We start from the raw sequence: 25,495 nt of genomic DNA, 5'->3' as shown, positions 1-25,495 counted from the left end.
AGCCCACACTTTTCTAAAGGACATTTGGACGGCACTCAGTGTCGGGTGATTTTCATTTTCACCTTTGTTTTTCACCATAAACCCTTCTCCAGCCCATTGGCTTTCTGATGGTTTTTTTGTTTTTTGATTCAGACAGTTTTACTATTTTTTTTTCTCACACACACTTGACAGAGGGTTGATTCCTCCATCATACAGCAACACAAACAAAAAACCTATACAATTGACATACCCGTAAATAACAAAAGAAACAAAAACAAAAAATGTTAATAAAATAAAAAGTGAGGTGTTTAGACATCAAGTAAAAATTGTGTGATAAGCTTCCATCTTTCATCAAATTGATCTAGTTTCAGTTGAAGTCTTGCAGTGATTTTTTTCCATAATGTACATTTGCTTTAATTTGTCTCTCCGTTGTTTTATGTCAGGAGGTTGTGGTTTACTATTTTAAAATGTTGTTTTTTCATTAAGAATTTTTGTGATGTCATGCAACTATTTTTGAGTACTGTATGGTTTTTGCTTTCTCGCATTTGGGTCCAACAAAAACACAACATTGCCACTGCTATTTATCAACGCTATTATTATTTCCAACCAACTGGAAAACAAAGTAGTTCAAGGGGGGGCTCTCGCATTCGTCCCTTTGGCTATGATCGGCCGGTGTCCCTCGCATTGACGTGCCGCATTTGAGCCCGCTTGCTGGGTGGACCATCCAATCAAGAGTCACGTAAGAAATCCCTCCGGCCCCTGGCGACATAGAATGAGGATGAAATGCCGAACCCGTGACCCGCTTTCTGACATTTTTATGCAAATGAGCCAAGATGGAGGTGAGCGGGGGCTCGTTTGCTGCAGCTCAAAGTTCAACGGCTCCTTTAATCAGTTGTCACTTCGCCGGCGACCTCCAGAATCTCTCCTGTCCGTCATACTCGACTCCTGTCACCCTCCTACAAAGCACGCTTTCTTTTTTTGTGATAATATTATCCTCATGAGTGTCGTAGAATACTAATGGCGTATTCTGTGAATGTAAAGGCCTCCTACTTAAATCAGTTAAAACCAGAGGTTTAGATTTCTGAAGAAACTGTACTCTTACTCTGCTACATTAGGCTACATCAAATCCATTACTTAAACCCAGAGGTTGGTAGTAACGAGTTACATTTTCTCCGTTACGTGAGTAAGTTTTGGTACATTTTGTACTTCTATAAATCTCTGTACCATTTACTTTTGCCTCAGTAAATTTGTGAAAAAGAAACTGTACTCTTACTCTGCTACATTGGGCTTCATTGGACCAATTACCTAAATCCAGAGGTGGGGGGTTACGAGTTACATTTACTTATGTTTTAGGACATTTGTATATCTAGGAGTATTTTTAAATCTCTATAATTTGTCCTTGAGTAGGTTTGTGAAGAACCTGTACTCCCGTAGAGCATTCAACATTGTGTCTGAACACCGTTTTGCAATGTCAAAACAAAAATGATGAATCAATGTCAGGAAAGATGCATCGATGAACATGTTTTAATTCAATTTCAATTCAATTTGACTTACGGGTAATTATCTGGTTGCAAGTGGGTGGTGCCTGGAATGGGACACAAGAGGATTTTCCAAAATGTACTCCTCTGCCGTAGCACTGAGAGAGCATAAAACCACTGCAAACCTTATCAAGACCTGGCCTTCCCTCTAAATATCCCAAACATGAAGAAAACTAATCAGAGAAGCAACCAAGTGGCCCATGATGACAGTAGATGATCTGTAGACATACACCGCTGAGGTGGGACAATCTGTGCATATGACAATTATTAGTCGTACTCTGCATAAATCTACCCTAAATGGAAGATAGGCAATAAGGAAGCCCTTTCTGGAAGGATACCATAAATTGCCCAGTTTGGTATTTGCAAGAAGCCACATTGGAGACACTAATAAGATGTTGAACAAGCTGCTCTGGTAAGATGAGAACAAAACGGAACACTTTGGGCTGAATGCAGAGTGTAAGGTTTGGTGTAAGAATAACACCTTGAAAACACCATCCCTACTGTCAAACATGGTGGTGGCAGCATCATGCTCTGGGGTTGCTTTTCTTCAGCAGGAACTGGGAATATAGTCAGACTTGACGGGAAGATTAATGGAACCAAATACAGGGCGATTCTAGCAGAAAATCTGTTGGAGTCTGCAAGAGACCAGAGAATGTGTTGCAGGTTCACCTTCCAACAGGACAGTGATCCGAAACAATATTTTTGCAATTCCTTTTCAATTTTTATTTGTTTACACAATACAAATTGTTGAATAAATACGGTTTCCTTTTATGATTGTTTCTTAGTGTTGTCAACTCTTAAAAACAAATGCCACGCCACCCCGCACCCTCAGATCTTCTTCCTCATTTCACTGCACCGGCTGCCTGTCTCAACTTCAGTGGGAGCAGAGCTTTCAGCCACTCTGCCCCCCAGCTCTGGAACTCATTACCACCTTACCGCCGTAATTTTGCCACCCCTTCCACCTTCAAATACGGACGCAGAACTGACCTCTTCGGACTTGTCTACTCCTAATGATCTGCTTTACTTATGCTCCCATTTTTGACTCTACATTGTTTTTATTTGGTATTTATTATTTGTTTTATTCTTGTTTGATATTCTGTGTACAGCAACATTGGGTGTCCTGAACGGTGCTTTGAAGTCATATGTATCTTATTTTATCAAAATATTTTGAGTTTTAAGACTGAATTATGTTAATATGTGAAAAGGTTCTTAAGGGGAGGGAGGGGGGTGATACTTTTGCAAGGCAATGTTAGTAAAAATATGTAAAGTCTTGAGCTGTCAATGGCATCGAATATACCGTATTTTCCGCACTATAAGGCGCACCGGGTTATAGGGCGCACCCCGAAAAAATAGTTTTTGGTCCTATATTTGACATACATAAGACGCACCGGATTATAAGGCACTACAATGGGAACAGTCAGATAGTTCAGTCAAACTGATTACCCCCTTAACATTCCCAAAGCTTCCAAAGAAGCAAATATGTGTCGTAGACACGTGCGGATGCGCTGTCCGTACGATGTCACTCAAATACATCGTTCCATCATTCGGAAGGTTAAAGTCGTGGGATTCAAGAAATGCCAACCATTCCTTAGTTTCTATTTTCTTTTTCGCTCGCAACTTTACTGTGCATATGACAATAAACACTTGGAATTGAGTTTCCATCCATTATCTGCACCGCTTATCACAGAAACATCGAGTTCAGTCTGAAACAAGATACAGGGAAAATATATAGCTGGAGTAGCTCACCGAAGTCGTTGTGTTCAATAATAACGTGCAGCCATGGTCCTCTTATATCCGTGAGAGTAGTAAATCCAGGAGAATAAAATATTTACAAATACAGAATAGTAAAAAATGCTTTCTGTATGCCGTCAACCACGTGCTATACACATTCATCTTTTTCGGCCAATTGCGGGCTTTGTTTCGCCGCTTAAGCCTATGCCAGCCTGTAAATGATAAAAAGGATCCGCCCTTGACCTCCGAATAACTTTAGCCAATAGTGATCGATTCAACTGATGATTGACACATCTTTTACGGCCAATTGCAGGCTTTGTTTTGCCGCTTAAGCCTATGCCAGCCTGTAAATGATAAAAAGGATCCGCCCCTCCGAATAACTTTAGCCAATAGTGATCGATTCAAATGATGTTTGACACATTGGTTAGCCAATGAAACGCCGGTAAATAAATCCCTGCATACACCGCGGACTACTTGGCGTTCGGGGGGAAAATTTAGTCGGCGGCTGCTGCATTAGTTGGAAGACTTTGCGACTTAATAATGATCCATAAATAAGGCGCACTGTATTATAAGGCGCATGGTCAGCTTTTGAAAAAAATAAAGGCTTTTAGGTGCGCCTTATAGTGCGGAAAATACGCTACTTAAAAACAAGCGTTCTGATCGTTTAGTCGGTGCTGGAGCCTGAGCGAATTCGGAATCAGCTTTTTGAAATGCCGAAAATCACATCTCGTCCGGGCGACGGGCCGACTCTCTCGCCTTTTCCTGCCTTTGAGATAAAAAAAAAAAAGTAGGCCAGAAAGGAAAAAGGAAAGAGCGACGGCACAAAAGTTCACGGCGGTGGCTTCCCTTCACACATTTCTTCTCTTTCTGCATTTTGGTTTTGCAGCTCCGGAAGCAACTTGTGTGAAGCGGCGGCTCCGGCGCTGCACCATTTGGCAGCTCCCACAACGACGCAGGCTGCATTTATTAATTGAAAAGTTTTTCAATTATCCTTAACTGCTCACTTTTACAGCGAAAGGGCGAGAAAATGGCTGAAGGCTCCGGCGCCTTTTAAGCCCGCTTAATTGGTGCCATGCCAGGGTAGCGAGTTTCAGAACGGCGGCTAGACTTACGGCGTGATTTTGGTATTGCTGCCTCTTTCTGAGAGAAATTCCGAAAAGGACATTGAAGGTATTCCCAAACAGATTTTTTTTCTTTTCAATAATGCAAAGAAACGTTATAATTATGGGATCACAAAATTGTGATAACGTAGTATTCAACGGGATTAGACATGGCACTGCAGGGCAAAACATGTAATAAATATACATGTACTTTAACCCCTTAACGTTCTGTTGAGAAGCAAATACGAGTCCAAAATCGGTCATGCCACATTTCACTGGAAAGCATCAACTCTTGAGATTCAAGATATGATGACCCATTCAAAATATACCAAAAACATTGCTATCAGCCAGAAACAAGATACCCCAAAACTATAAAGCTAGGGTATCTCACCAAAGACGTCGTTTTGCATTCAGGAAACGTGATGATAGTATGCAACCATGGTCTGGTTACATTCACGAGAGTCTAGTGAGTATTGGCTCCAAAACACACGATAATGCCGACAGATAAATACAAATCTGCTTTATAGCATGGCAGCGTCATTGGAAGTTGCTTGTTGATGGCAGTCTCTACAGCCCCATAATTCCTTGTTAGCAAATAAACAGACTAGTAAAACTATTTGTATTGGCCGTTAGCTTCTGAACTTTAACCAATTGCAAGCTTTGTTTAAGGGTCCACAGCGTAAAATCAATGCGATTTTCGGTTTCAAAAGAAGAAGTAAATAAGCCTCCTCTTGTCTCTGGGTCAAAATGACCCTTCATTGTTAAAAACCCTGAAAAATAACCTTGAATTGTAGCTTATTCAAAACAAGTCAAGTCACATTTATTTGTAATGACAAAATGGCCACAAATACTCCATTACCCAGGGCCGGAGTGTGCCTCTTTCTCAGGCTGGGGATTTCTGCCCAAAACCTTAGCACTTAGCTATGGAGGAGAAACTTGGAGGAATGGAACATCAGCAACCTCTTATATGATGCATTTTTATCGGTACGACATTCAAGTTTACACAAACCACAGATTCTGATATCGAAGAAAACCTATTGACCTATGTACCATATATAATGCATTTTCCTCACTTCCTTTCAAGCATTTTCAATCACTTCACTCAAAACTCAAGCATTTTCCTGACTTCCAAAACACAAGATGAATATTTTCAAAGACCTTAAGCACCTGTAGGACCCCCTGCCTATTTTGTCCTGTTTTCTCTCCCCCGTGGCAAACGCTGGTATTACAAATGAAGCCCGCTATAGCCAATAACTTTGACGAGCCCTACTTTCAGCGTGGAGATTGGAATATTGCGACGTCCCGTTTGTTTCCAAAAGTCGAGTTAAGTAACACAAACACGCAATCCGGGCACACACTTCCCCTATACCAAATCGCCTTATTTAAAGCCGTGCCCCGAAAGTAGGAATGTAAACAAGTTTGTAGTTTTCTCCCTCTCTCGCCACATGTATTTGCACACAAACATTCCGGAAGGCATTCACAAATAAGCTGGTCTAATCCCGCTGTAAGGAGCAGAGGAAGAATTTACACTTTTCCAATAAAACTCTGCAAACGAGCACACAATCCCAAAACTAACCGGGCCTGCATGTTTGAAACGGGTACTATTTGTTTGACCTGTGGCTAAGCACCCCCCCCAAAAAAAAGCAGCGAGAGCCAATCACAGTGCATTGTCACTTTGCTGGAGAGAAACAACATCTCTAGTCTTGGAGTTAGCTCACTCCTTGTCGCTTTCAGTGGGAGAACGCTTCTCCATCGATTGGTCCAGAACGCATTCCGTCTTAATTTTACTTTGAAACTTTGTAATAAATGTTCTCAACTGAACTGCTTCTGTCCAGCTCTATTTCTCTTGGTCCGAATATAATGAACACGCGGCCCGACAAGGATCGTCTTCGCCTACAGAGTTTAGAGTTTCACCGATTGTTAGCTGTTGTCAGATGGGCTCTGGTCAAAGTACCGTTAACTTTTGGGGATTCACTTTCCCTGCATCTGGTCCATATAGAGCATAGGTATCAAATAGGTGGCCCGTGGGCCGTATCAGGCCCACCAAGGGTATTGAATCAGGCCCGCAAGATGACATTCAGAGCGCGAGAGAAAAATGAGCTGCAGTGCTAAATATGTCCACTTGATGTCAGCCAAGCCAGGCACCACTCGCAAAGCCACTGTATTAGTATTTCTCTCTGGCTCTCTGTCACTCTCTATCAGTTTCTTTATGATTTTTTTCTCGTGCTCTCTTTTCCTTCTCTCCTTTTTCTTTCTCTTTCTTTCTCACCCTTCCCCCCTCTCTCTTTCTCTCCCAATTTTCTATTTATCTTTTTTCTTTCTCACCCTCTCTCTCTCTCCCCCTCCCATTTTTCTATGTATCGTTTTTTTCTTATTCATCATCCCTCTCTCTTTCTCTCCTTTTTTACTTTTCTCTCTTTCACCATTTCATTTTTTCTCTCTCACTTTTTCACTCCCTTTCTTTATCTCTCTTTTTCTCATGCTCACTCCTTTTCTCTCTCTTTCTCTCGCTGCTTTTTTTCTCACGTGCTTCTGATCTTTCTCTCTCCTTCTCATTTTATTTTTCTTTGTATTTATTTTTATTTCTATTTCTGTCTTTCTCTCTCCCTCTCTCTGGTGTGCTCTCTCTATTTCTGTCACTCTTTCTCCCTTTTTCTGACTAACCTTCTCTCTCTTACTCTGTCTCCATTGTTCTCCCTCCATTGTAATCTCTCTTTCCTGCTCTCTTTTTCTCCCTTTCTCTTGAATTCTCTCTTTTTCTTCAACCTACTAGTCTGGCCCCCAGCTCAAATTTTGTTTGACATTCCTGATATAAAGGAACAGATCAGTAACACCCTATGGATTTACATCCCAAAGAGTTGTCGGATCAATGCCATCGAACTTGTTGGTGTGTATAAACAGATATTTACAAAAGACCTGTATATCAATAAACTGCATTTGCAGAAAAATGTAGCTAGGTGTTAGATGATTAAAACGGGTCACTAAATATGTTGTCACTATTGCATGAGTTTTCCAGCTTTAAGTTTTATTTCATCATCACCGTATTACTTTGTTAATCACATTATTCATTTAGTTGTTACAAATGCACCTTATGCTTAACCACATATTTGAATCATGTATTTACTTTCTGTCGATACTTTCCAAGGAATGTTTCCAAGTGCCCTTGAATTTGCCATACTCTTATCAGACAACCTTAAGATATCCAGCTGGGTTCAGTCTTATCAAAGGTCTGTTTGTGAAGATGTGACTTCCTAACTTTTTCAGGAAAATCCCATTCTGTAAGTTTTATGTTTCATTTTGAAAAATGACGCCCCTTTCCTATAAGAAAGGGGGAGAGCCATTTTTCGATGTCTTTTCTGAGGGAGTGTCACGAGACGTGGCGGGGATGAAGAGGTGACCGGACCAGAACGGAGGCAGGAGTCATGAAGGGAGAACTCAAATGCGTTGACGATCCATAAGTTTTATTTAATAAAATAAAAGTCGCCCAATACTCCGGGGCAAAACAGAACAATACAGAGTTCCTCCGGCACGAACTCAACAGGACAAGGCATAACAGACTAAAACAGGACAAGGCATAACAGACTAAAACAGGACAAGGCATAACAGACCGGGATTGTGTATATAAGTAATGAACCAGCAACCGCAGAGCCCACAATGCAGCCTTAAATAGCAGACACACAATTAGTGGAACTGCTTCAGCTGTTGCCCAGAGGGCGGGGCAGACTGGTCACCAAGGCGACCGTGACAGGGAGACCATCTCTTAGTAGGCCCAGAGTATTTCATTTTGTTACTTTGTAATAAAAGTCCTCAATTGAAAAGTTCTGTTCGGCTCCTTTTTTATCTTGGTCCGAATTCCAGAAGTTGAACAGTGGCGAGACACGAAATGTCTAAGTCAACATAGGCCAACACGGAGCTAAGCTTACATTTATCAAAGTTAGTAGCAATAACAAAGCCAGAGATTGAAGACACTTCAGGTTAGGTTAAGCGGTTGAAGGCAAACAATGCTGATCGTCTATTGTGTTGTTTAAGATGGTGATGATGTGTTGAGTTGTGGTTTTTCACGTTTACATTGTGACCTGTACATTTTTGCCTGATGCTCCAGCTTTTCATGGACAATGAAATCATCAATATAAGCCACCAATGCATGGTTTGGGCCCTTTGGGTGACTTTGAGATAAGTAAGCATCAATCGCCCCTTGCCAAATGTCTCTTACTGTGACATTTGGTATAGTGCTCCTCACAGAATGTTAAATGTCTGTCCAAGAGAGTAAAAGGAGCGGGGCTTAGACATAGGTCAATTAAATCCGACTATGGCCTTGGCACAGAAGTCATGAGTGGATATTCTGGAACAAGCAAAGCATGTTTTAATGAATGCGTAACCGATATGAAATGAAATGAAATGAAAATGAAATGATCTGCATTTATATAGCGCTTTTCAAGTCAATGACTTCCCAAAGCGCTTTACAATGTGCTCCACATTTCCCAATAGCGGCCTTGCAGCCATGTAAGGCGCTAACCTGCTTATTGGGGGTATTAGGGGTTCAGTGTCTTACCCAAGGACACTTCGACATGTAACACGGACGAGCCGGGATTCGAACCGGGATCCCTTGATCCCAAGACGAGCGCTCTACCTCCTGAGCTATGCAACATTGTCCATCTAACTGTTCGCTCCAGTATTTATAGGGCACAGTCTCAACTACAGTTGTTACACAGACTCCGCTATTGCAGTATTTCTCCTAAGAATCTTTTTTATGGAGGCTCACTGTTGAGACATTTTTTTAAGAAAAACCACAGAACCAACTGTAAACACCCCAACACACAAGCCCAGCACCCAAGGCAATTTAACTGGGTGAGCAGTAGAGTTGGACGGATATTTGCACACAAAGCACGCTCCCCTCTGTCTCTCGCACGCGCCCCACTGCGCTGAAGGAGAAATACGGTATCTCACAAATGTGAGTATGGCCCTCACATTTTTGCAGGGATTTCATTATAGTGTTTAGTAGAACAGCACTGGAGAAAAATCACTTTGAACCAATGAATGGTAATCTGTGTAAAGCTATTACAGCAGTGTAAATGTATTTGAACTCTTGATAAAACTCAAAATTTAGCAGTTAATAACTAAATCATTTCGCAACCAAAAGTGAGTACACCCTAAAGTGAAATTTTCTGACGTGTATGGTCTGAGTATTTCAAGGCTGACACCCAACCTCTTCAATCTCTGTATCAATGTTGACAGCACTCCAGCTCTTATCTTTCTTAAATAGCATTTTGACTCAGTTTCTTTGGACATCAGACACAAGGCCTGTTGTGAGTGCATCCTGATTTTTTTTAAAACGCTGGAGGAACTTGGCCATTGTACTGCAGCCTAACTTTCTGGTGTTGGCAATCATCTTGCAGCCTTGGGCAGCCATATGTAGTGCCCCAAATAATGTTTTAAGGTCCCCAGAAAGTTTGTTGCCATGGTGTGCCAGGTTGGGAGTTTCAGTGATCAGTATGACAAAGTGTACTTTAAATTGAACACACCTACTCCCTATTCGTACCTGAGATTTAGTAAGAGTAACAAGTCACCTGGTATTTTGGTGGGAAAATGACAAGCAGTGCTTTGTTTGGACATATAAGAGTGTAGTGCCTGACTTTTATTGCCGGGGTTTAGCTATTGATGGCTATATATTGAGTTTTTTGAAAGGGAAAAATACATTTAGTCTGCTATATACAATTTGATGGTGAGTAACAAGAGTATAAGTATGGATGCTAAGAGGGGACTTTATGAGAGCGTGATTGTGCCGACTGTGTTGTATGGTGCAGAGACTTGGAGCCTGAATGCAGATTTGAGATGGAAATGAAATGTTTTTGAGATGAAGTGTTTGAGGAGTATGTTAGGAATGACAAGATTGGATAGATTGAGAAATGAAATTGTGAGAGACAGAACTGGAGTAGTAGCGGAACTGAGCAAGCGTCTGGATAAAAGAGTACTCGGTTGGTTTGGACACATGGAGAGGATGGATGAGGAGCGAATGTAGAAGAGGATCTACAGAGCAGAAGTCAACGGAAGGAGGCCAAGAGGAAAGCCGCGATTGACGTGGACTGATGGTGTTATGAGTGTATTGCTGGAAAGAGGTCTAAATACAGTGGAAGCTTTAGACGCGTTCTAAGGGATGGCCAGGGCACCTGTATGATGCGGCAGGGGTAAACCAGCGAAAGCTGTCGGGCCCTGCTGATGAACAGAAGAGTGTGTCGTGTCACCCTGACCCGAGTGACGTGGCCGCTTTCTTGTGTCCCGTTTCATCTGGAGGGACGAAAGCATGACGAACTTATGTGCCGAGGTGCCTAACTTAATTGGGCGTTTGGGTTGGCCATGGTCAAATGTTTGTGTTTTTTGCTACTTTTTCCTTTATTTTTGCATATGTGTTTGTCTTGCTGTCGGTCACCCCTCTCGAGGGATATGACCAAGGTGGATGGATGGATCTACAATTTCCTTTCATTGTGTCAAAGCGATGTGTCTTCAGTGTTGTTCCATTACACATTATAATGACATCTACGTGCAGTATCTGTGATCTTTTTAGTAGCTGCATGTTGTGACATTTTTACAAAAGGAGTGCTTGCCCCTTAAATCATAAATGAGGAAAAAATTGATGATCAAAATGAGCCTTAAAAGTTTAAAGCGGTATATTTGTTTATATAGGACACAGACTCTGTCGTTTTTATTATCTCACAATATTTTATCATATCACAAATTCACTGAAAATAAAAATGTATATTTTTTTGCTTTAATGGCCTTTTAGGTAAAAAAGGATCCCGACCCCTGCCTTGGCATGCCCTTGGTCCGAAGAGCACGTGGGCACCCCCTGCAGCCCAAAATGACAACTAGACAGGATGCTCACCCAAAGCTAGTTAGCATGCGGCAGCTGTAAAAGTCACAAGAAGCGCGAATGTGTTTAATCTGCTCAGTTAAATCCCCCCGCAGGGAGGATCACCAGATGTGGTCAAAGAGTTGCGCACCCTCTCATCCCCCACCACTCGCTGATGAGGAAGTACGGGAAAGATTGTTTATGTTTAGTTTGTAGCAGGGAAGACAATGGAGCGTGAAACAACACGCTGAGGAGATAAATCCTCATCTAAAAGCATCGCAGGGAAAATGATCAAACGGTAGGCAGGATCAGCATGCCGTATTATCTTCTCCGACGGTGGCATGCCGCTCGCCTACTCGCAGCTTCAAGACACATCCAAGACACCGACTTTGCTGACGTATCTCGCAATAGCGCCGGTCTATTTGTGGCTATTTTTTGGCAGTTTTTTTCGAGAACCGCAACTTGAGATTTTTCGGGGAGATTTTTTTCCATTGCGGAACCGCCTAGTACGTCAACAACTCCCAGAGACAAATCTAAATGAGAAAACACAGGGTTTGGACACCTTTTTCATGGTCAAATTCAAGCACTTTTTAAGTACTTTCAAGGCTAAAGAAATCTTGTTGACTTTGATGACTAAAATAAAGTGGGTATCTTGCTGCTAGCACATTCTTTGCGCTTATCTACGAAGTTTTTGTGTCCACGGGCTGCTATAAATTGACATGAGTTCGGCCTCAACAATGCTTGCGCAGCTTCAACCCGTCACACTTGTTTACAAACATGGAAAAGTGTCACAAACCAGAACAGGGAACAGGAATGAGAACCCAATCGCATAACGTTACTCACAATTTATTGGGGAGAAGAGGAATGCGCGCACACTCGATCCGGGGATCGATGGTCGCGGAAGTAGATTGAAATCAAGATCGGGCCAAAAATAAAACGGGATAGAAACACAGGCAAAAACAGAGATTCACAGGAGTTGGCATATCACACAGAGTTAAGCAGAAGTTTCGCAGACGCTCTGACACCAGGCAACTCGCAAGACCGCGTTCAAGTAGTCCGGCAGCAATCTGTCAACGTGTTTCAGTGGGCGGCCATTGGGCGCCGTGTCAACCGTGACAGAACCTGGCGCCACACAGCGGGGACCAATTGGGCGCCATGGTAACCATGACAGAAAACGTTCTATAGGTAATAGGTACAATTTGAGTTTCTGTTACAGATGACAAAAAATAAAGGAAGTACTCTGTATAAAAAGTAGAAAAATGATCTAACTTTGGACTCATTTGAATGATATGTATTAGTCCTGAGTGCAGAGTGCATTCCATCTCTCAATCTCACCCTGAACGCTGAAAAAAAGGATTTGGTATGTGCATTCTTGTCCATCAAAGTTGTCTAACAAATTCAGGGGTCGTACATATTTTTGACTGGGCAAATCCAAGCACTTTTTAGGGACTTTGTAAGGCAATTTTCCAATTTTTAAGTACCAGTAAAAAAATGAAGTCCAGTGCCAATCAAAAGACGGGAGCCTCAACCTTAGTTTCAAACCCTAACCTTATTTCAAAACCCTGACATTGGTTAAAACGCTTACTCAGAGCCCAAATCCTAACTCCTAACCCGAGCCCTACACTGAACCCTAACCCTGTTTCAAAGGGTACCGTATTTTTTTGGAACTCTACTTTTAGTTTGGAACCCTAGAACGGAGCTCAAACCCTCGTTCCATTCTTTATGTTGCTCCCCCCTCTCTAACTCTCTCTCTTTTTCTCATTCTTACTCCCTCTATTTCTGTTTTTTTATCCTTCCTCTCTTTCGCTCTGCTTTTCTCACTTTTCTCACTCCCTTTCTTTCTCTCTCTCTTACCCATACTCACCTTTTTTCTCTATCTTTTTCTTTTCTCTCATTCTTTTGATGTTTCCCTCTTTTCTTACTTTCTTTGTCTCCATTTTTTTCTCTTTCTATCTCTTGTTCCCAAAACATACACCTAACTCTAAACTCTATGCAAAGTTTTGGACATTGATTTGTGAAACTATTTCAGGGGGTCTACTTAGGATGGAGATCATTACTAAATTCCATGTTCGAATGTAAAAAAAAGACATCAGTAGCAGAGAAATCTTCATCGTAACTAAACATTTCTTTTTGTGAATCAAGCAATGCATAAACCTAGCCAATTTAAAATGGCTGAGTAGAAAAATCTTAAAAACAGGTTGAGGAAATTAGTGTAACACGTAAGCTACGCTGCAGGCCACATAAGGCCTGCCAAGGGTTGAATCTGGCCGAAGCGCAGTAGAAAAATGAGCTGCAGTTTTCAACATTTCCACTTGGCGTCACCCAAGCCAGGCACCACTCGCAAAGCAACTTTAATTGTATTTGTCTCTCTCAACATATATTTCTTTCTATTTCCCTCATTCTCTCTCTCTCCCTCTCTCTCTCCCCTCCCTTTTTTTTCTCTCTATTTCTCCCTTTCACTCTCTTTCTCTCTCAACAATTTCCATCTATTTCTCTATTTTTCTCTCTTTCTCTCTCTCTAACTCTCTCTCTTTTTCTTTCTTTCTTTCTTTCTCATCCCTACTCTCTCCTTTTCTATTTTTTTTCTCTCCCTCTTCTCTCTCTTTCTTTCGTTTTTCTCTCTCTCTTTCGCTCTTCTTTTCTCACTTTCTCACTGCCTTTTTTCTCTCTCTCTCTCACTCATGCTCGCCCTTTTTCTCATTTTTCTCTTTTTTCATTCTTTTGAAGTTTCTCTCTTACTTTCTCTCTCTCGTTTTTCCCCTCTTTTTCTGTTTCATTCTTTCTCTCTCTTTTATCTTTCTTTCTCTCTTTTTTCTACACATCTCTCTATTGTGCTCTCTATCGCTATACTGTGCTCTCTCATTCTCGTTTTTTTTCCTCTTTTTTCTCTTCCTTTCTCCCTCTTGTCATCTATCTTGCTCTATGGCTCTCTCTCTCTCTCTCTGTCTCTCTCTATTTCTCTCACTCTTTCTCCCTTGTTCTGTCTGTTACTTTCTCCCTCTTACTATGTTTCCCGTGTCTCTCTCTTGCTCTTTCTCTGTCTCTCTTTCCATCTCTCTTCCTTTCCTTTTTTTTTTCTTTTTCTCCCCCTCTCTCTCTTTCTCTTAAATATATTACTCTGGCCCCCGTGAGATTATTTTTCAAGAGCATTTTCTAACATGTGGCCCCCAGCTTTGACACCCCTGTACTAAATGAACAAAAAGATGAATAACAACAAATGAAGGGTTACTGAGTTGAGCGTCCTAGACGTAAAAAAAAACCCAGAAGGATCGGATCGGATCCCACAAAAGGGCCTTGTCCCGACGTTTTTCCCCGATAAAGCGCTTACGTCGCTCCACTTGGCCACTCGGCAGCAAGACGGGAAAATTGGGCCGGCGTTGCAGCCGGCCCGGCACAAGCTCAGCTTTGGCAGGATTAACCAAAGGAAGCTGAACTCACTAATAGGCCGCCTCCCCTTCGGAGTCAAGGGGCGATACGGGAATCTTCCCAACCTAATGATGCAATGTTAAATAAAAGACTATAAAAAAAAGTAAAATACATTAAAAAATAATGGTCTCAAGACGTCCTCTGATGGACTAAAGCGGTACTACATTATTAAAACTTCGCAACGAGATGCAATGCACTGATTTTCATTGATGGGTGGCTCATACATACGACGAGTTGATGAGGTAAATGATTGCCAACATTTGTAATAACCGATTTTAATCAATTTTATTGATTCGTTGTTGCAGCCCTAGTTGTTACACCATACACCTTATGTTCAATCATGGACTCATCATGTGTGACCCTCCCAGGGTCATCGGGTGTTTCGGGTCTTAGACCGGGAGACCCAGCCAATCCCCTGGCTTGTGTCCAGATAGCACCTTACGCTGCACCCGCCCCTTCAACCAGAGCCAGCGTGAAACCTTATCAGCTGTTATTCATGGCTCTTCGCCTATGCAGTCCACAAGTCCCATGGAGCCCGGAGACACGGTGTAAAGACCTGCATGCAAAGCCCATGCAGCCAACCTCAATATGCTCGCAGCGGGCCCTCCACCCATTCCTCCAGCTTTCAGCCACCAGATCGGCATACTTTGCCCTCATCCTCTCCTGAGCTTCATCCATCCGGTCCTTCCAGGGGATCTTAACTTCAGGGAGCACCTCCTGCTTGCCGAGAAATCTGCACCATGTCTGGCTGAAGTGTTGTATCTGCGATGATGTTAAGAAATCGTAACTGCTTCCACCTGGAGCTGCCGGTCCCTTGCAATTGTGAGCAGCACCTCTGAGTTTTCTTGGAGGGTTCAGGGACCTGGTCGTGGCAGCATTAATACATGCCACCTCCCAAGGCCTTTGAGAAACAGCTGAGGATATGTTCTAATGATTCTCTTTTCTGACCAAGCTGACTTGAAGGTATCAGGTCCCAGGGGAACTGGTTGGCAGGGCTTGACCATGGTTGCTAAGTTGATTTTTGAGGAAGATCCTGAACCCATTTCAATATGGGTCAAATCCCGTGGTCATCGTACATTGAGCAACTGCTGCCCGGGAGCATGTCCAATCGACAGATCGTGACAGATGCGCAACGCTAAATTGCCAATGATCATTTTGAAGATTTGCCACAAAAACAGCAATGTTTACGCCTTTTTATCAAGGCTCGTAGTTTTCATTATTTTCCCCACTAATTAATTAAGCCTCAACATGGTCGACAACACCTCATAAAACTGTCAAGGGCGTTTGAGCAAACGACTTAGTTACTGGATTTTATGTCAATTTACTCATTCGCTGCCAGGCGTTAAAAATGGGTCTTCAATGCTCATCGGGTTCATAAGAGTCATTACAAGGATTTAATTTGGTGAACATAGCTGGAAACTTCAAGACAGTTGGTCACGGTTAATGGGGACAGGAACCACCAACGAAAATTAAAAATCCGCAAATCAGTGTTGTTGAGAATGAGAAAGCAAGATAGAGAGAGAGAACAAATTGAAACCCAGTACCTATTTTTTAGTTGATGTTACTTTTCGTGAGGGATGGGGGTGGGGATGCGCCCCTGCTGACTGACCGACTGAGAGTGAGAGAGAAAAAATTGAAACACAGTACGTGCTTTAAATTAGTTTATGTTTTAGGGGTGGGGGTGGGCGGTCAATTTGATCAAAACCTCGCCAACAGAGAGGTGGAGCAAGAGAGAGAATAAATTCAAAGCCAGTATTACTTTGAATTAGCTAAAGTTTTTTTTTCACTTTTAAAGTGAGAGCGAGAGAGCGAGAGTGAGAGAGAGACAGAAAACAAAAGGTTCGGCAGATGCATAGTTTCAGCGGCATGGCAAAAGCACAGAACACAATCTCTTCCAAGCGAGATGCAGAAAGAAGGCAGAGCAGGTGTTAGGTCACAGTACGGTAAGAAAGACGCTATGATACGAATGGGCATCAAAGATCTCAAGTCAAGGGCTGCTGGCCCATCGGCTTGAATCTTGGCTGCTCAAAATGTTTCTCCATGGCGCGAGAAGCATCCATTGTTTTTTTATTATCCTAACTTTTTTGAATTCTTTTTTGGTTCTCTCTCTAAGGAGTGAACCAGCAAAACCGGAATCGCAGTCGACAATGTCAAACCAGTTCCATAACCCCTTAAAAATATCTCAGGATTCCTCCTTAAAAAAAGCGACACCTGCTTTCCACTATCTGTTCAGCGGTCACCAAGCAATTGAGAAATAAGCAGCAAGACAAATGGGGATTAGGACATTTTGGGATTAACTCTGTTGGTGGTTTCCTCACAGCTCTCTTTGTATTCCACTCCTCTTTGAATGAAATTCCCTCGCCAGCTCCTTGATTGCACGACTGCCAATGGACGCCCTCGGAATGGGCAGAGGTTTGGTGGCCATGTGTGTGGCAGCGCATCAATCCGGGATTTGTACAAAAACACTATCCTCTTTCCGGATTTCTGCAAATTGTGTAAACAAGACCCTTTCTTGATTATTTTGGGCTCTGTTTTAAACACTGCAACTTTAAAGGGACAGTGTGTTCTATTTAGTGCCTCCTAGTGGTACAAATTCTTTTATTTAACAAAAACGGTAAATGGACTGCATTTAGATAGCACTTTTCAAAACACTGAAGACCTTACAAAGCGATTTACAATGCACTTTACAATTACCCATTCATTCACACACACACCCCTAGCATCGTCAGCTATGTTAGGCAGCTACCTGCTTAAAGGGGGCTGTACGGGTTCAGTGTCGTGGCCGGGAATCAAACCTGCGACCTCTCTGTCCCAGGACGAGCACTCCTGAACAAATGCCGCCTAAAACTAGGTAATATAAATCCATTCATTCCAAACTTATCGATCTAATCTATCTAATCAAAACCTATATATTAAATCTATCTATCCAATTTAAACAATCCAATCTAGCTAAACTATCTAATCAATATAATCTAAGATATCTAGCCTATCTAATATATCTAATCTAATCCATGTAATGCATCTAATCCATCAAACCTATCTATCTAATTTAAAAATAAGATGATTGAAATCTTATCCCTCAAATTAATCTAAAGCTTGTCAAAATGTTATCCAAATTTAAAATTCAAAATCTGAATCCAATCTTCTAAACTTCTAAATCTTATCCATCTAATCAGAACGTAAATTCATATCGAATCCATCTATCTAAATTTAATATGAATCTAAATCCAATCTTAACTTTGAAAATTGTCTAATCAAAATATAAGTCTAATACAAATCTAATCCAAATCTAATCCATCTTTCTGAACCTAATCTTAAACTAAAATTCTTTATAAATCCCAATTTGTGTGTGTAAAAACAAAAAACACATTGATACTAGGTGAAAATACACAAACTCTTTATAAATAAAGCATAGCTCAAGAAATGTGTACATCTTTTACATATTGGAATCCATACCTAGACATTGCCGCCGTGTTTGTCTGGCATCTTGCTGCTACGCTGCGCTCATTCGGCATTGATTTTCGTTCGCATAAGACAATTTGGTGCCATTTCATGGCCAAATATGACACACTTGGCCTTTAAATACTGTGCAGGATATTCTTTCTTTTAATGGCGGCACCAAGGAAAACGGCGAGCTGCTCTTTTCCGAGCGCACGCGCTCTGAATGCAAAACACCGCGGTGACATCTGTACACCTTTGTGACCATGTTTGCCACTACTAATCATAGAAAACAAAATAAAAGCTAAACAGGAGCTTTGACAGAGCTTTGTTGAATATTTTTGTCCTTGTGATATTTCAGTTTTTCAACCCACAAATCGAGTCCTCAATTTATACATCTGAATGGAAGAGCTCTGGTTCTCCCCAAGTTTTTAAGAGGTCCCACGTCTCGGATGAATTGGATTTTGATGAGGCCCTCTGAGAGTCTTATGCTTAAGGACTATAAATAATCTTGATGTGACTTCATCTAAATAGAATTAAAGGGTCAGTGTGAAGACGTTGGAGTTAACGCTTGGGTCATTTCTGTCACTTGAGCATTGATGATAAAAGACTCTCTTCACGATTCGGCGTTGAGATTCATGCTAATGAGAGATACTAACACTGATTGCCGGTGTGCCCGAGGAAACTCCCGACGGGGGCTATGGGTTTTAATAAAATAACTCGCACGAAGGAACAAATATTAGCGTCTGATCTTTTTATATGACTCCGCTTCTAATTAGGTGCCAAAATTCCGACTCCTGATAAGGGAACGCGGCAAGCGACGCGTGCGCTCGAAATACAATTCACCGCAATGATGTCTAGACACATCAATGACACCCTTTGTGAGAATTTAGTCCCTTTGTTGCTATAATTGTCTACAGTACCTTATTGAATATTTACGTACTCCACAAATCAAGTCTTTTATTTATGCAATCAGCAGAAAGGCCCGACAGTATATACTGGTTTACCCCCTTCGCATCATATGCGTCATTCTTAACTATCCTTCGCCATTCACATCGATCCCTTGCACATACTCTTGCCTCCATTAATGTACCTTGGGAGTTATCTACCCCTTACGTAGCATCGGCGTAGGACGCTAAAGTTTCCTTGAATCCTCGAGGAAGGATAACAAGCAAATGCAATTTGGTCTGTTACCGAGGCAACAACACAAAATAACACGTCTGTGTTGCAATCTGGCACTATTTTCCAAAATTTGGCTGCACTAACGCTGTCGTCTGGAAATATAGAGCTAACATTTTAAGCGACGCAGCCCTCCACAGTTTTTCTTTTGGCGCAGTAATGCATAGATCCCACCTTGCGTAAAAGTCATCTCCAGACGTTGTGATCTACCCATGTGACTCCGCCTCTAATTAGGTGCAGAAGTTACGACTCCTGATAATGGAACGCAGGAATACACCGGAGAGAAGACATGCTGAGGCGAGCCAACAGCGCAAGCGGAGATGAAACCGCGCCTCAGTTGCGAGTTTTATTTATCAGGTGAAAGATCCTCGAGAACTCTGCTAAGAAACTTGTTTGTTTCTTCATCAAAGTGTCTTTCTTCTCCACCAGCGTCAAAACACCCTTTGGGGACGCGGTAACTCTTCACACTTTTGACTTGTGTGATGATGTTTGAGTGGAGGGTTTCGGAGGAAACGGCCCGCAGCGGATGTTGAGGAACAATCGTCACCTGGTGAAGGTTTGAAAACGGCTAAACGCTACTCTGTGCGTGGGGAGATCCGCTGATGGAGGCTGAAACAGCCCCGCTGTTTTAAGAGAGACCTTCCTCTTCTTGTCGTACAACCTGTAGTGCACAGGTCGCATACTTAGACGAATGAAATGCCTTTTATATCGAGTGAAAAATATCATAAGTTCATTCTCAGTAGCATAGACAGTCGCAACCAGTGTTGTGTGGCAGCCCTAGGTCCCATCGGTACTGGGTGGGCTGACACGCCCTCTTCTATTGGGCGAGGTTATGGGCCACCGTTTCTCCCAGTATGCGCCCTGGCTTCATTGTGAGTATATAAGGGTATTTGCAACCAGATGGGTGCTTTCAGAATACTGTGCGCTTTCGGGGTAATCTTGGGGCATAATGCAATAACTTTTTGAATGAAGTAACTCATAACTGTAACCAAATACTATTTATGACTAGCAAGATGCCAACACTGGTAGCAACTCATATGCCTTTCCTAATGTACTCCAATGAGCAAACACACATTCCGTAAATCACGCACATTTTATTTCCTACAGCCACCATTTATGTAGTTTCTCTGCAAAAAGACAAATAAACTACAAGGAGAAAGCAGCAGAAAAACAAGGCAAGTGTGTTCGAATATGAAAACGATGCTCAATTTACACTGCAGGTCCAAGTGCTCAATTTGTGTCGTCGGTACATCACAAGATGGCGTTTACATTCACCGAACACTTGAAAATTGCACGGAAATAACTTCATCAATATCAGCAGTGAAAGAATCGACAGTACACAGTTCACACAAATATTCAGCATTACATTTTGTTTTCAGTCATGACCTGTAAACCGTCTTTCCCTGCATGTATTTCAACCTCCACATTACAACATGTCACTTTACTCACACCTTTATCACATAGCACATTTACATCCAGTTCAACGTGCGATACACCACCAAGGTAGCGTATTTACAACAAGTTTAGTTGTCCGTGTTTGGGTTTGTAGTTCCCGTATATTCACCTTCCTGTGTATTAGCATGAAGTGACACTGATATATTTCACACCAGGGATGTAAAAACAGCAGCAATATCGTATTATTGTCAGAGTAAAACGTCCATGGTATCTTTGTCCTCATGTCATGATATTTTATATGCAATGTTTTGGCAAATAGGATAATAGGAAATGCAACAGAAACAAACACCTTATATCGACAACTTTTTCTATTTACTGTGATTTGAGAATACATCATTGTTGTGTTTTTTTTCCCCAACTAAAATAACCTATTACCTATGATTGGGTTTTTTAGTCTGTGCCATGACATTGTCCAGAACCTACCCAAATACCTTGATAATTCTACCTATATGTGATATTCACTTGGTGACAACATTTAGGGATGATCTCAAGCCAGTTTACAGAAACACCCGCCTTCCATTTCTGCTACAGAAACTCTCCCTCTTTCATTCCATCTGCAGACCAGAGAGTCCTGCTATACCCATCCATATTTCAATCCTTTGTTCTCACTTGTTGATAGAATTACTGGCTGAATTACCGACTGACAACGTTTTCCATCGTATTTAAAACATATATGGCTGTGTTTTGGTGTCATAATAGGATAATAATTCCTGATTCCTGATCATAAAATGTATTGGGACATTTACCTATACAAGGGTGCTTGGCAGAAAACTAACCAGTGGCAACCAAATTGTTTTATTTTTTGCTAATCACATCAAATTCTGCATGCAATGCCCAGCAGGCCTGCAAGAAAGGGCCTCCCCTCTTCAAACTTTTTGGGTTTATTCAAGTCATGTCGGCAATAAAAGGAAGATGTACCCACCCCTCAGTCTCTTTTACTGCAGGATGCCTGAGCGATCTTTAGGTCGCCCATTGGCCCCCGAATAATTCCTGCCGCTGGCCAAAATGTTATCCATCACTTTCCCAGGCTCATTCTTCAAGATATCTTGTACACAAAATGAACAACAGGCTGTCTGTTTTTTGGGCAGATGTTACACTTAGCAAATTCCCGAAACTATGCCGGTTTTATCGAATCCTGTGTTTCTCCAATTAATCATAACATTGCCGTCTCCATTCAACTCCTCTATTCCCACATGGTTCGTTTTCTTTTGTTAATTAGAAGCGTGCGGTTTTCTTGTCAGAAATGTCTCGTTTTTTTAATTTGATTTTTCTTGCCATGTAAATAAATCGTAGTTTGTTTAGAATCAAACGTTGGATTATTTATTTGCGTGTCCATATTTTTTCCTTAGGACTGATCAATTATTATCAATATCAATGAACAGCATAATCGATAATGTAGAGCTAAAATACAATATGTTTGGAAAATATCTTCCTTTATAATACAAAGAGATTGTATTATGGGGGCTATTCATTGGTGGATCGTTAGCACCATCTGCTGGTCACCTCGGTAACTACCAAATGAAATTCTAAACCAAATAAATACAATTTTAAGCAAATCTCCCTAGATATACTATGCGATCTAGCTATTGTTACATCCCATTGTGTGTTTTAGGGGCGGAGCCGACTTTTCTCCAACTCTCAAGCGTCGTTAACTGCAATCAACGGTAATACACACACTTTTTTTCTGCAACAAGGCAGGTTGTGAGCTAATTCCCAATCACGATCAGTTTTGGCAATAACAGTATCAGCACAGAGGGTCTTGAAACTTGACGGCAACTACAAAATTCTTGTCGATTGATATACTGCCTCAGTTAATTAACATTACGCAGGCTTCATTTACAGAAAAGTCAGTCAAAGTTAAATGTGTCACTTGTGCTCTGAAACTGTACTCGCACTTGAAGTAAAAAGAATATGAAATTAAATGACTCGACGCACGCAGTGTAACACCACAATGCAGATGCTTTCTACATGTGACTAACTCTGGAACACCTTAAGAGTGCTGAACGATCTGCCTAGCAACTGTGGATGGTGTCCTTTCATTTAAGATTTGCCTAGCAACAGCCTGGCTTATTCTTAGCGAAGAAAGTTTGGTCCATTGGAGAAGAGTGTGGAATAACACCGTAAATCGAAAGCCAGATGGTCGTGACTGTTAGCATAATGCTAATGCCCCGCCACTTCCCTTCCACTCAAGGACATGAGACAGCAGGGAGCTGAGCAAGCACACGCAGGGGGGCCACTAACTCCGTTTGCGCACGAGGATCTCGTTTCCAAGGGTTTCTAATGAGACTGCGATGCCACCTAAGCACTTTACCTAAAAAATATTTAAAGAACGACAAAATATTTGTCATTAGAATCCTAATCCCAAACATATGCAATCTCCAATCACAATGCTCGAGCACTCAAACCACACATACAACTCTGTCAAGATTTGTCGGAACAAATCCCGGAAATAGCGGGGGAAAAAAACCCTCACAGAAACAAAAGGGACCCTCTTTTTGAAAAGACGTACCGAGGAGGATTTAGGAGGAACTCTGTTCCGTTGAATGCAGGATGTGAGAAAGAAAGACGCAGATCGGGTTTTCTGAATACCACATGGGGCTATGCGGCTGCCGATAAGCCGTCCGCCGTGTAAATAAAGACACGGGACGAGACGAAGATGGACGCCAGAAATAGAGCGTTGAGTACAGAGGACAGAAAAGAAAATCTTCTAAACGGTGTATTTAAATCCATCCGGTGATTCATCTGCGACTCCGCTTGGAACTGCCAAAAGTGCTTCTTTACACCGATACACCACGACAACAACGGAGACGACATAGACGTCGGCGAAATGACACCCAGTAGATAGAAGATGACACACACGATAAACCAGAGGTGGGAGTAAGTCACAGACTACCAAGTCTGAACTTTCAAGTTTCAGGAGCGTTCCCATGGCATGAATCAAATGCTGAAGTTCCAGCATACGTATTTCGAACAAATCAGGATAAGCGAGCCCTAAAATCGAGTTATACAATCTAGCTTGGTCACAAATATATGATGACGCCTTCATTTCCCAGATTTGACCAAAATCCTTAAAGTCACATGAAATAAACTTCAGAAAATCCATTAAGATCTTATCCTCTCCTCATACTGTAGGGTTGCCGGGTTTCCAAACACCCCATAGGCTGTATTTTGGGATTTTTACCTTGAGTTAAGGTGTACAGGTACAATGATCTCTGGTTGTAAAGGTATAAAGACAGCAACTCCTAGCTTGCTTTGAAGTTAGCAGTTACAGAGACGAGAGATGCCTTTGTCTCCCTGTCCTGGCAATTGCTGTGCTTCTGCACATCTTGAAAATGCAGTTTTGTAATATAAAAGCAGTTCAAGTCTCATCAGGCTTTGCAAAAATCAGGTCAAAGTCAAATCAGGTCCTTTTCAAGTTGTAGACAGGTAAGTCCTAAAATTGGTGATTAAAGACTTGAATGGAGTCGTGTGACTCAACCCACCTCTGCCGTCAAAACCAGAGCAGTCACAATCGCAAGAAGCCGACAAAACAAGGCAAGAAAGCGCGTTTCCACAAGACACCAGGTAGTGACAACAACTCGCAAAGCTCATGGGACAAGAATACGACAACGAGCTGCGTCCATTTTGAAGCGGCGATGTGCTTGTCCGGTCCAGTTTTTGTCGTGTTCTTCTGCTTCTGTGTTCGACCAAACGACATTTTGTTAGAATTCGCTTCACACGTAAATGGCCGTCCTGGAAATAATGGAGCCGTCCCGCTGAGACTCCATGTCGTCATCCAGGTACAACGCCTCCTCGCCCCTGAAAGCCGGAAGGTTCCCTCCGTCGAACTGGTCGTAACACTCGTCTTCTTCGAGACTGTCGTCGAACTTCCGCCTCGACGCTTCGTCCAGGAGGATGTCGTGGACTGGGATTTTGGTGGGAGGCTGGTGGAGGAGTCGATGGTGGTGGTGGAAATCGTTGGCTTTCTCAGTCAGGGTCCCGGTGTTATCGCAGCCTTCGCGGTAGGTGTACGCCGGCCCGTTGTTGTTCTTGCCTTCACCGGTGAAGAGAAGGCGAGCTTTGTTGCCGTAGTCGGAGCTGTTGCTGCCGCCGTGGTTGTTGCCGCCGCCCGTTGCCACAGAGTCCGAGCCCTCGCCGCGCCGGTCTTGGCTGCATCCTCTAGTCAACAGCACTCCCACCAGGGCCATAACCAAAAGGAGGGCCAGTAGCGATCCGATCACGGCGCCCGCCACCACGCCGGTACTGGACGGGTCCTCCAAGGCTTCTGCAGAGAGGATGGAGGGGTTGACAGGAAGGATGGATAAACGGGTGGAGGAGAAGAAAGAGGAAGTTGGAAGGTTGAAGTTCAGGAACTAAAGTTGCTCTGACTTCTTTAAAACTCAGCAATCTTCTTTCCATGGAAAAGTGGCCACTAAGGAGCCGTTGTGCCACCAGGCTGGCGAACAACTGGTTGGTATTCTCAAAGCTTAAATTGAGCCAACTGGACTTATCTTGTTTATATTACCACTTGGTCCAGGTGCCTTGATTCAACTTTTTGAGATGACTATGAAACGAATGACTAAAAACTTACAATGACAGAATGGCGTGTAAGCAAGACAGTTATCCATCAACTGCACATGGCAACAGCAAGCAAAACCATCATCGAGAAACCAGGAAGAGTCCAGTTGCCTCCATTTAACTTTCACCGACTCTTAGTATAGGCTAGTGTTCCCTTTGCTGCACTCGGGTGCTGAGATCAGGCTTACTTGACTGCAAGTGCAAAGTAGCCCGAGTGAGCCATTTGCCATTTTACCTCTAGTTGG

At 42.3% G+C, this 25,495-nt stretch overlaps 1 protein-coding gene across 3 annotated transcripts in view; it reads right to left on the bottom strand.

The window, feature by feature from the left end:
• The window catches only part of pvrl2l (PVR cell adhesion molecule related 2 like), a 253,556-nt gene that overhangs the window by 40,769 nt on the left and 187,292 nt on the right, over positions 1-25,495 (bottom strand). Inside the window, exon 7 of one of the 3 annotated variants that reach the window (XM_088329437.1) lies at positions 20,313-24,957. The exons of the other annotated variants lie outside the window; for them this stretch is intronic. Coding sequence (XP_088185563.1) covers positions 24,407-24,957 — 551 coding nt within the window. The 3' untranslated portion in view covers positions 20,313-24,406. Of the gene's footprint in view, positions 1-20,312; positions 24,958-25,495 lie in introns of those variants that run through there. 3 annotated transcript variants of the gene reach the window in all.

This window comes from Urocampus carinirostris, chromosome 2 (assembly GCF_059441175.1).
Source record: "Urocampus carinirostris isolate Australia breed hairy pipefish chromosome 2, RoL_Ucar_1.0, whole genome shotgun sequence".
NCBI lineage: Eukaryota > Metazoa > Chordata > Actinopteri > Syngnathiformes > Syngnathidae > Urocampus > Urocampus carinirostris.
Note: the sequence above shows the minus strand (reverse complement) of the source record. Positions and strands in the feature narration are given on the sequence as shown.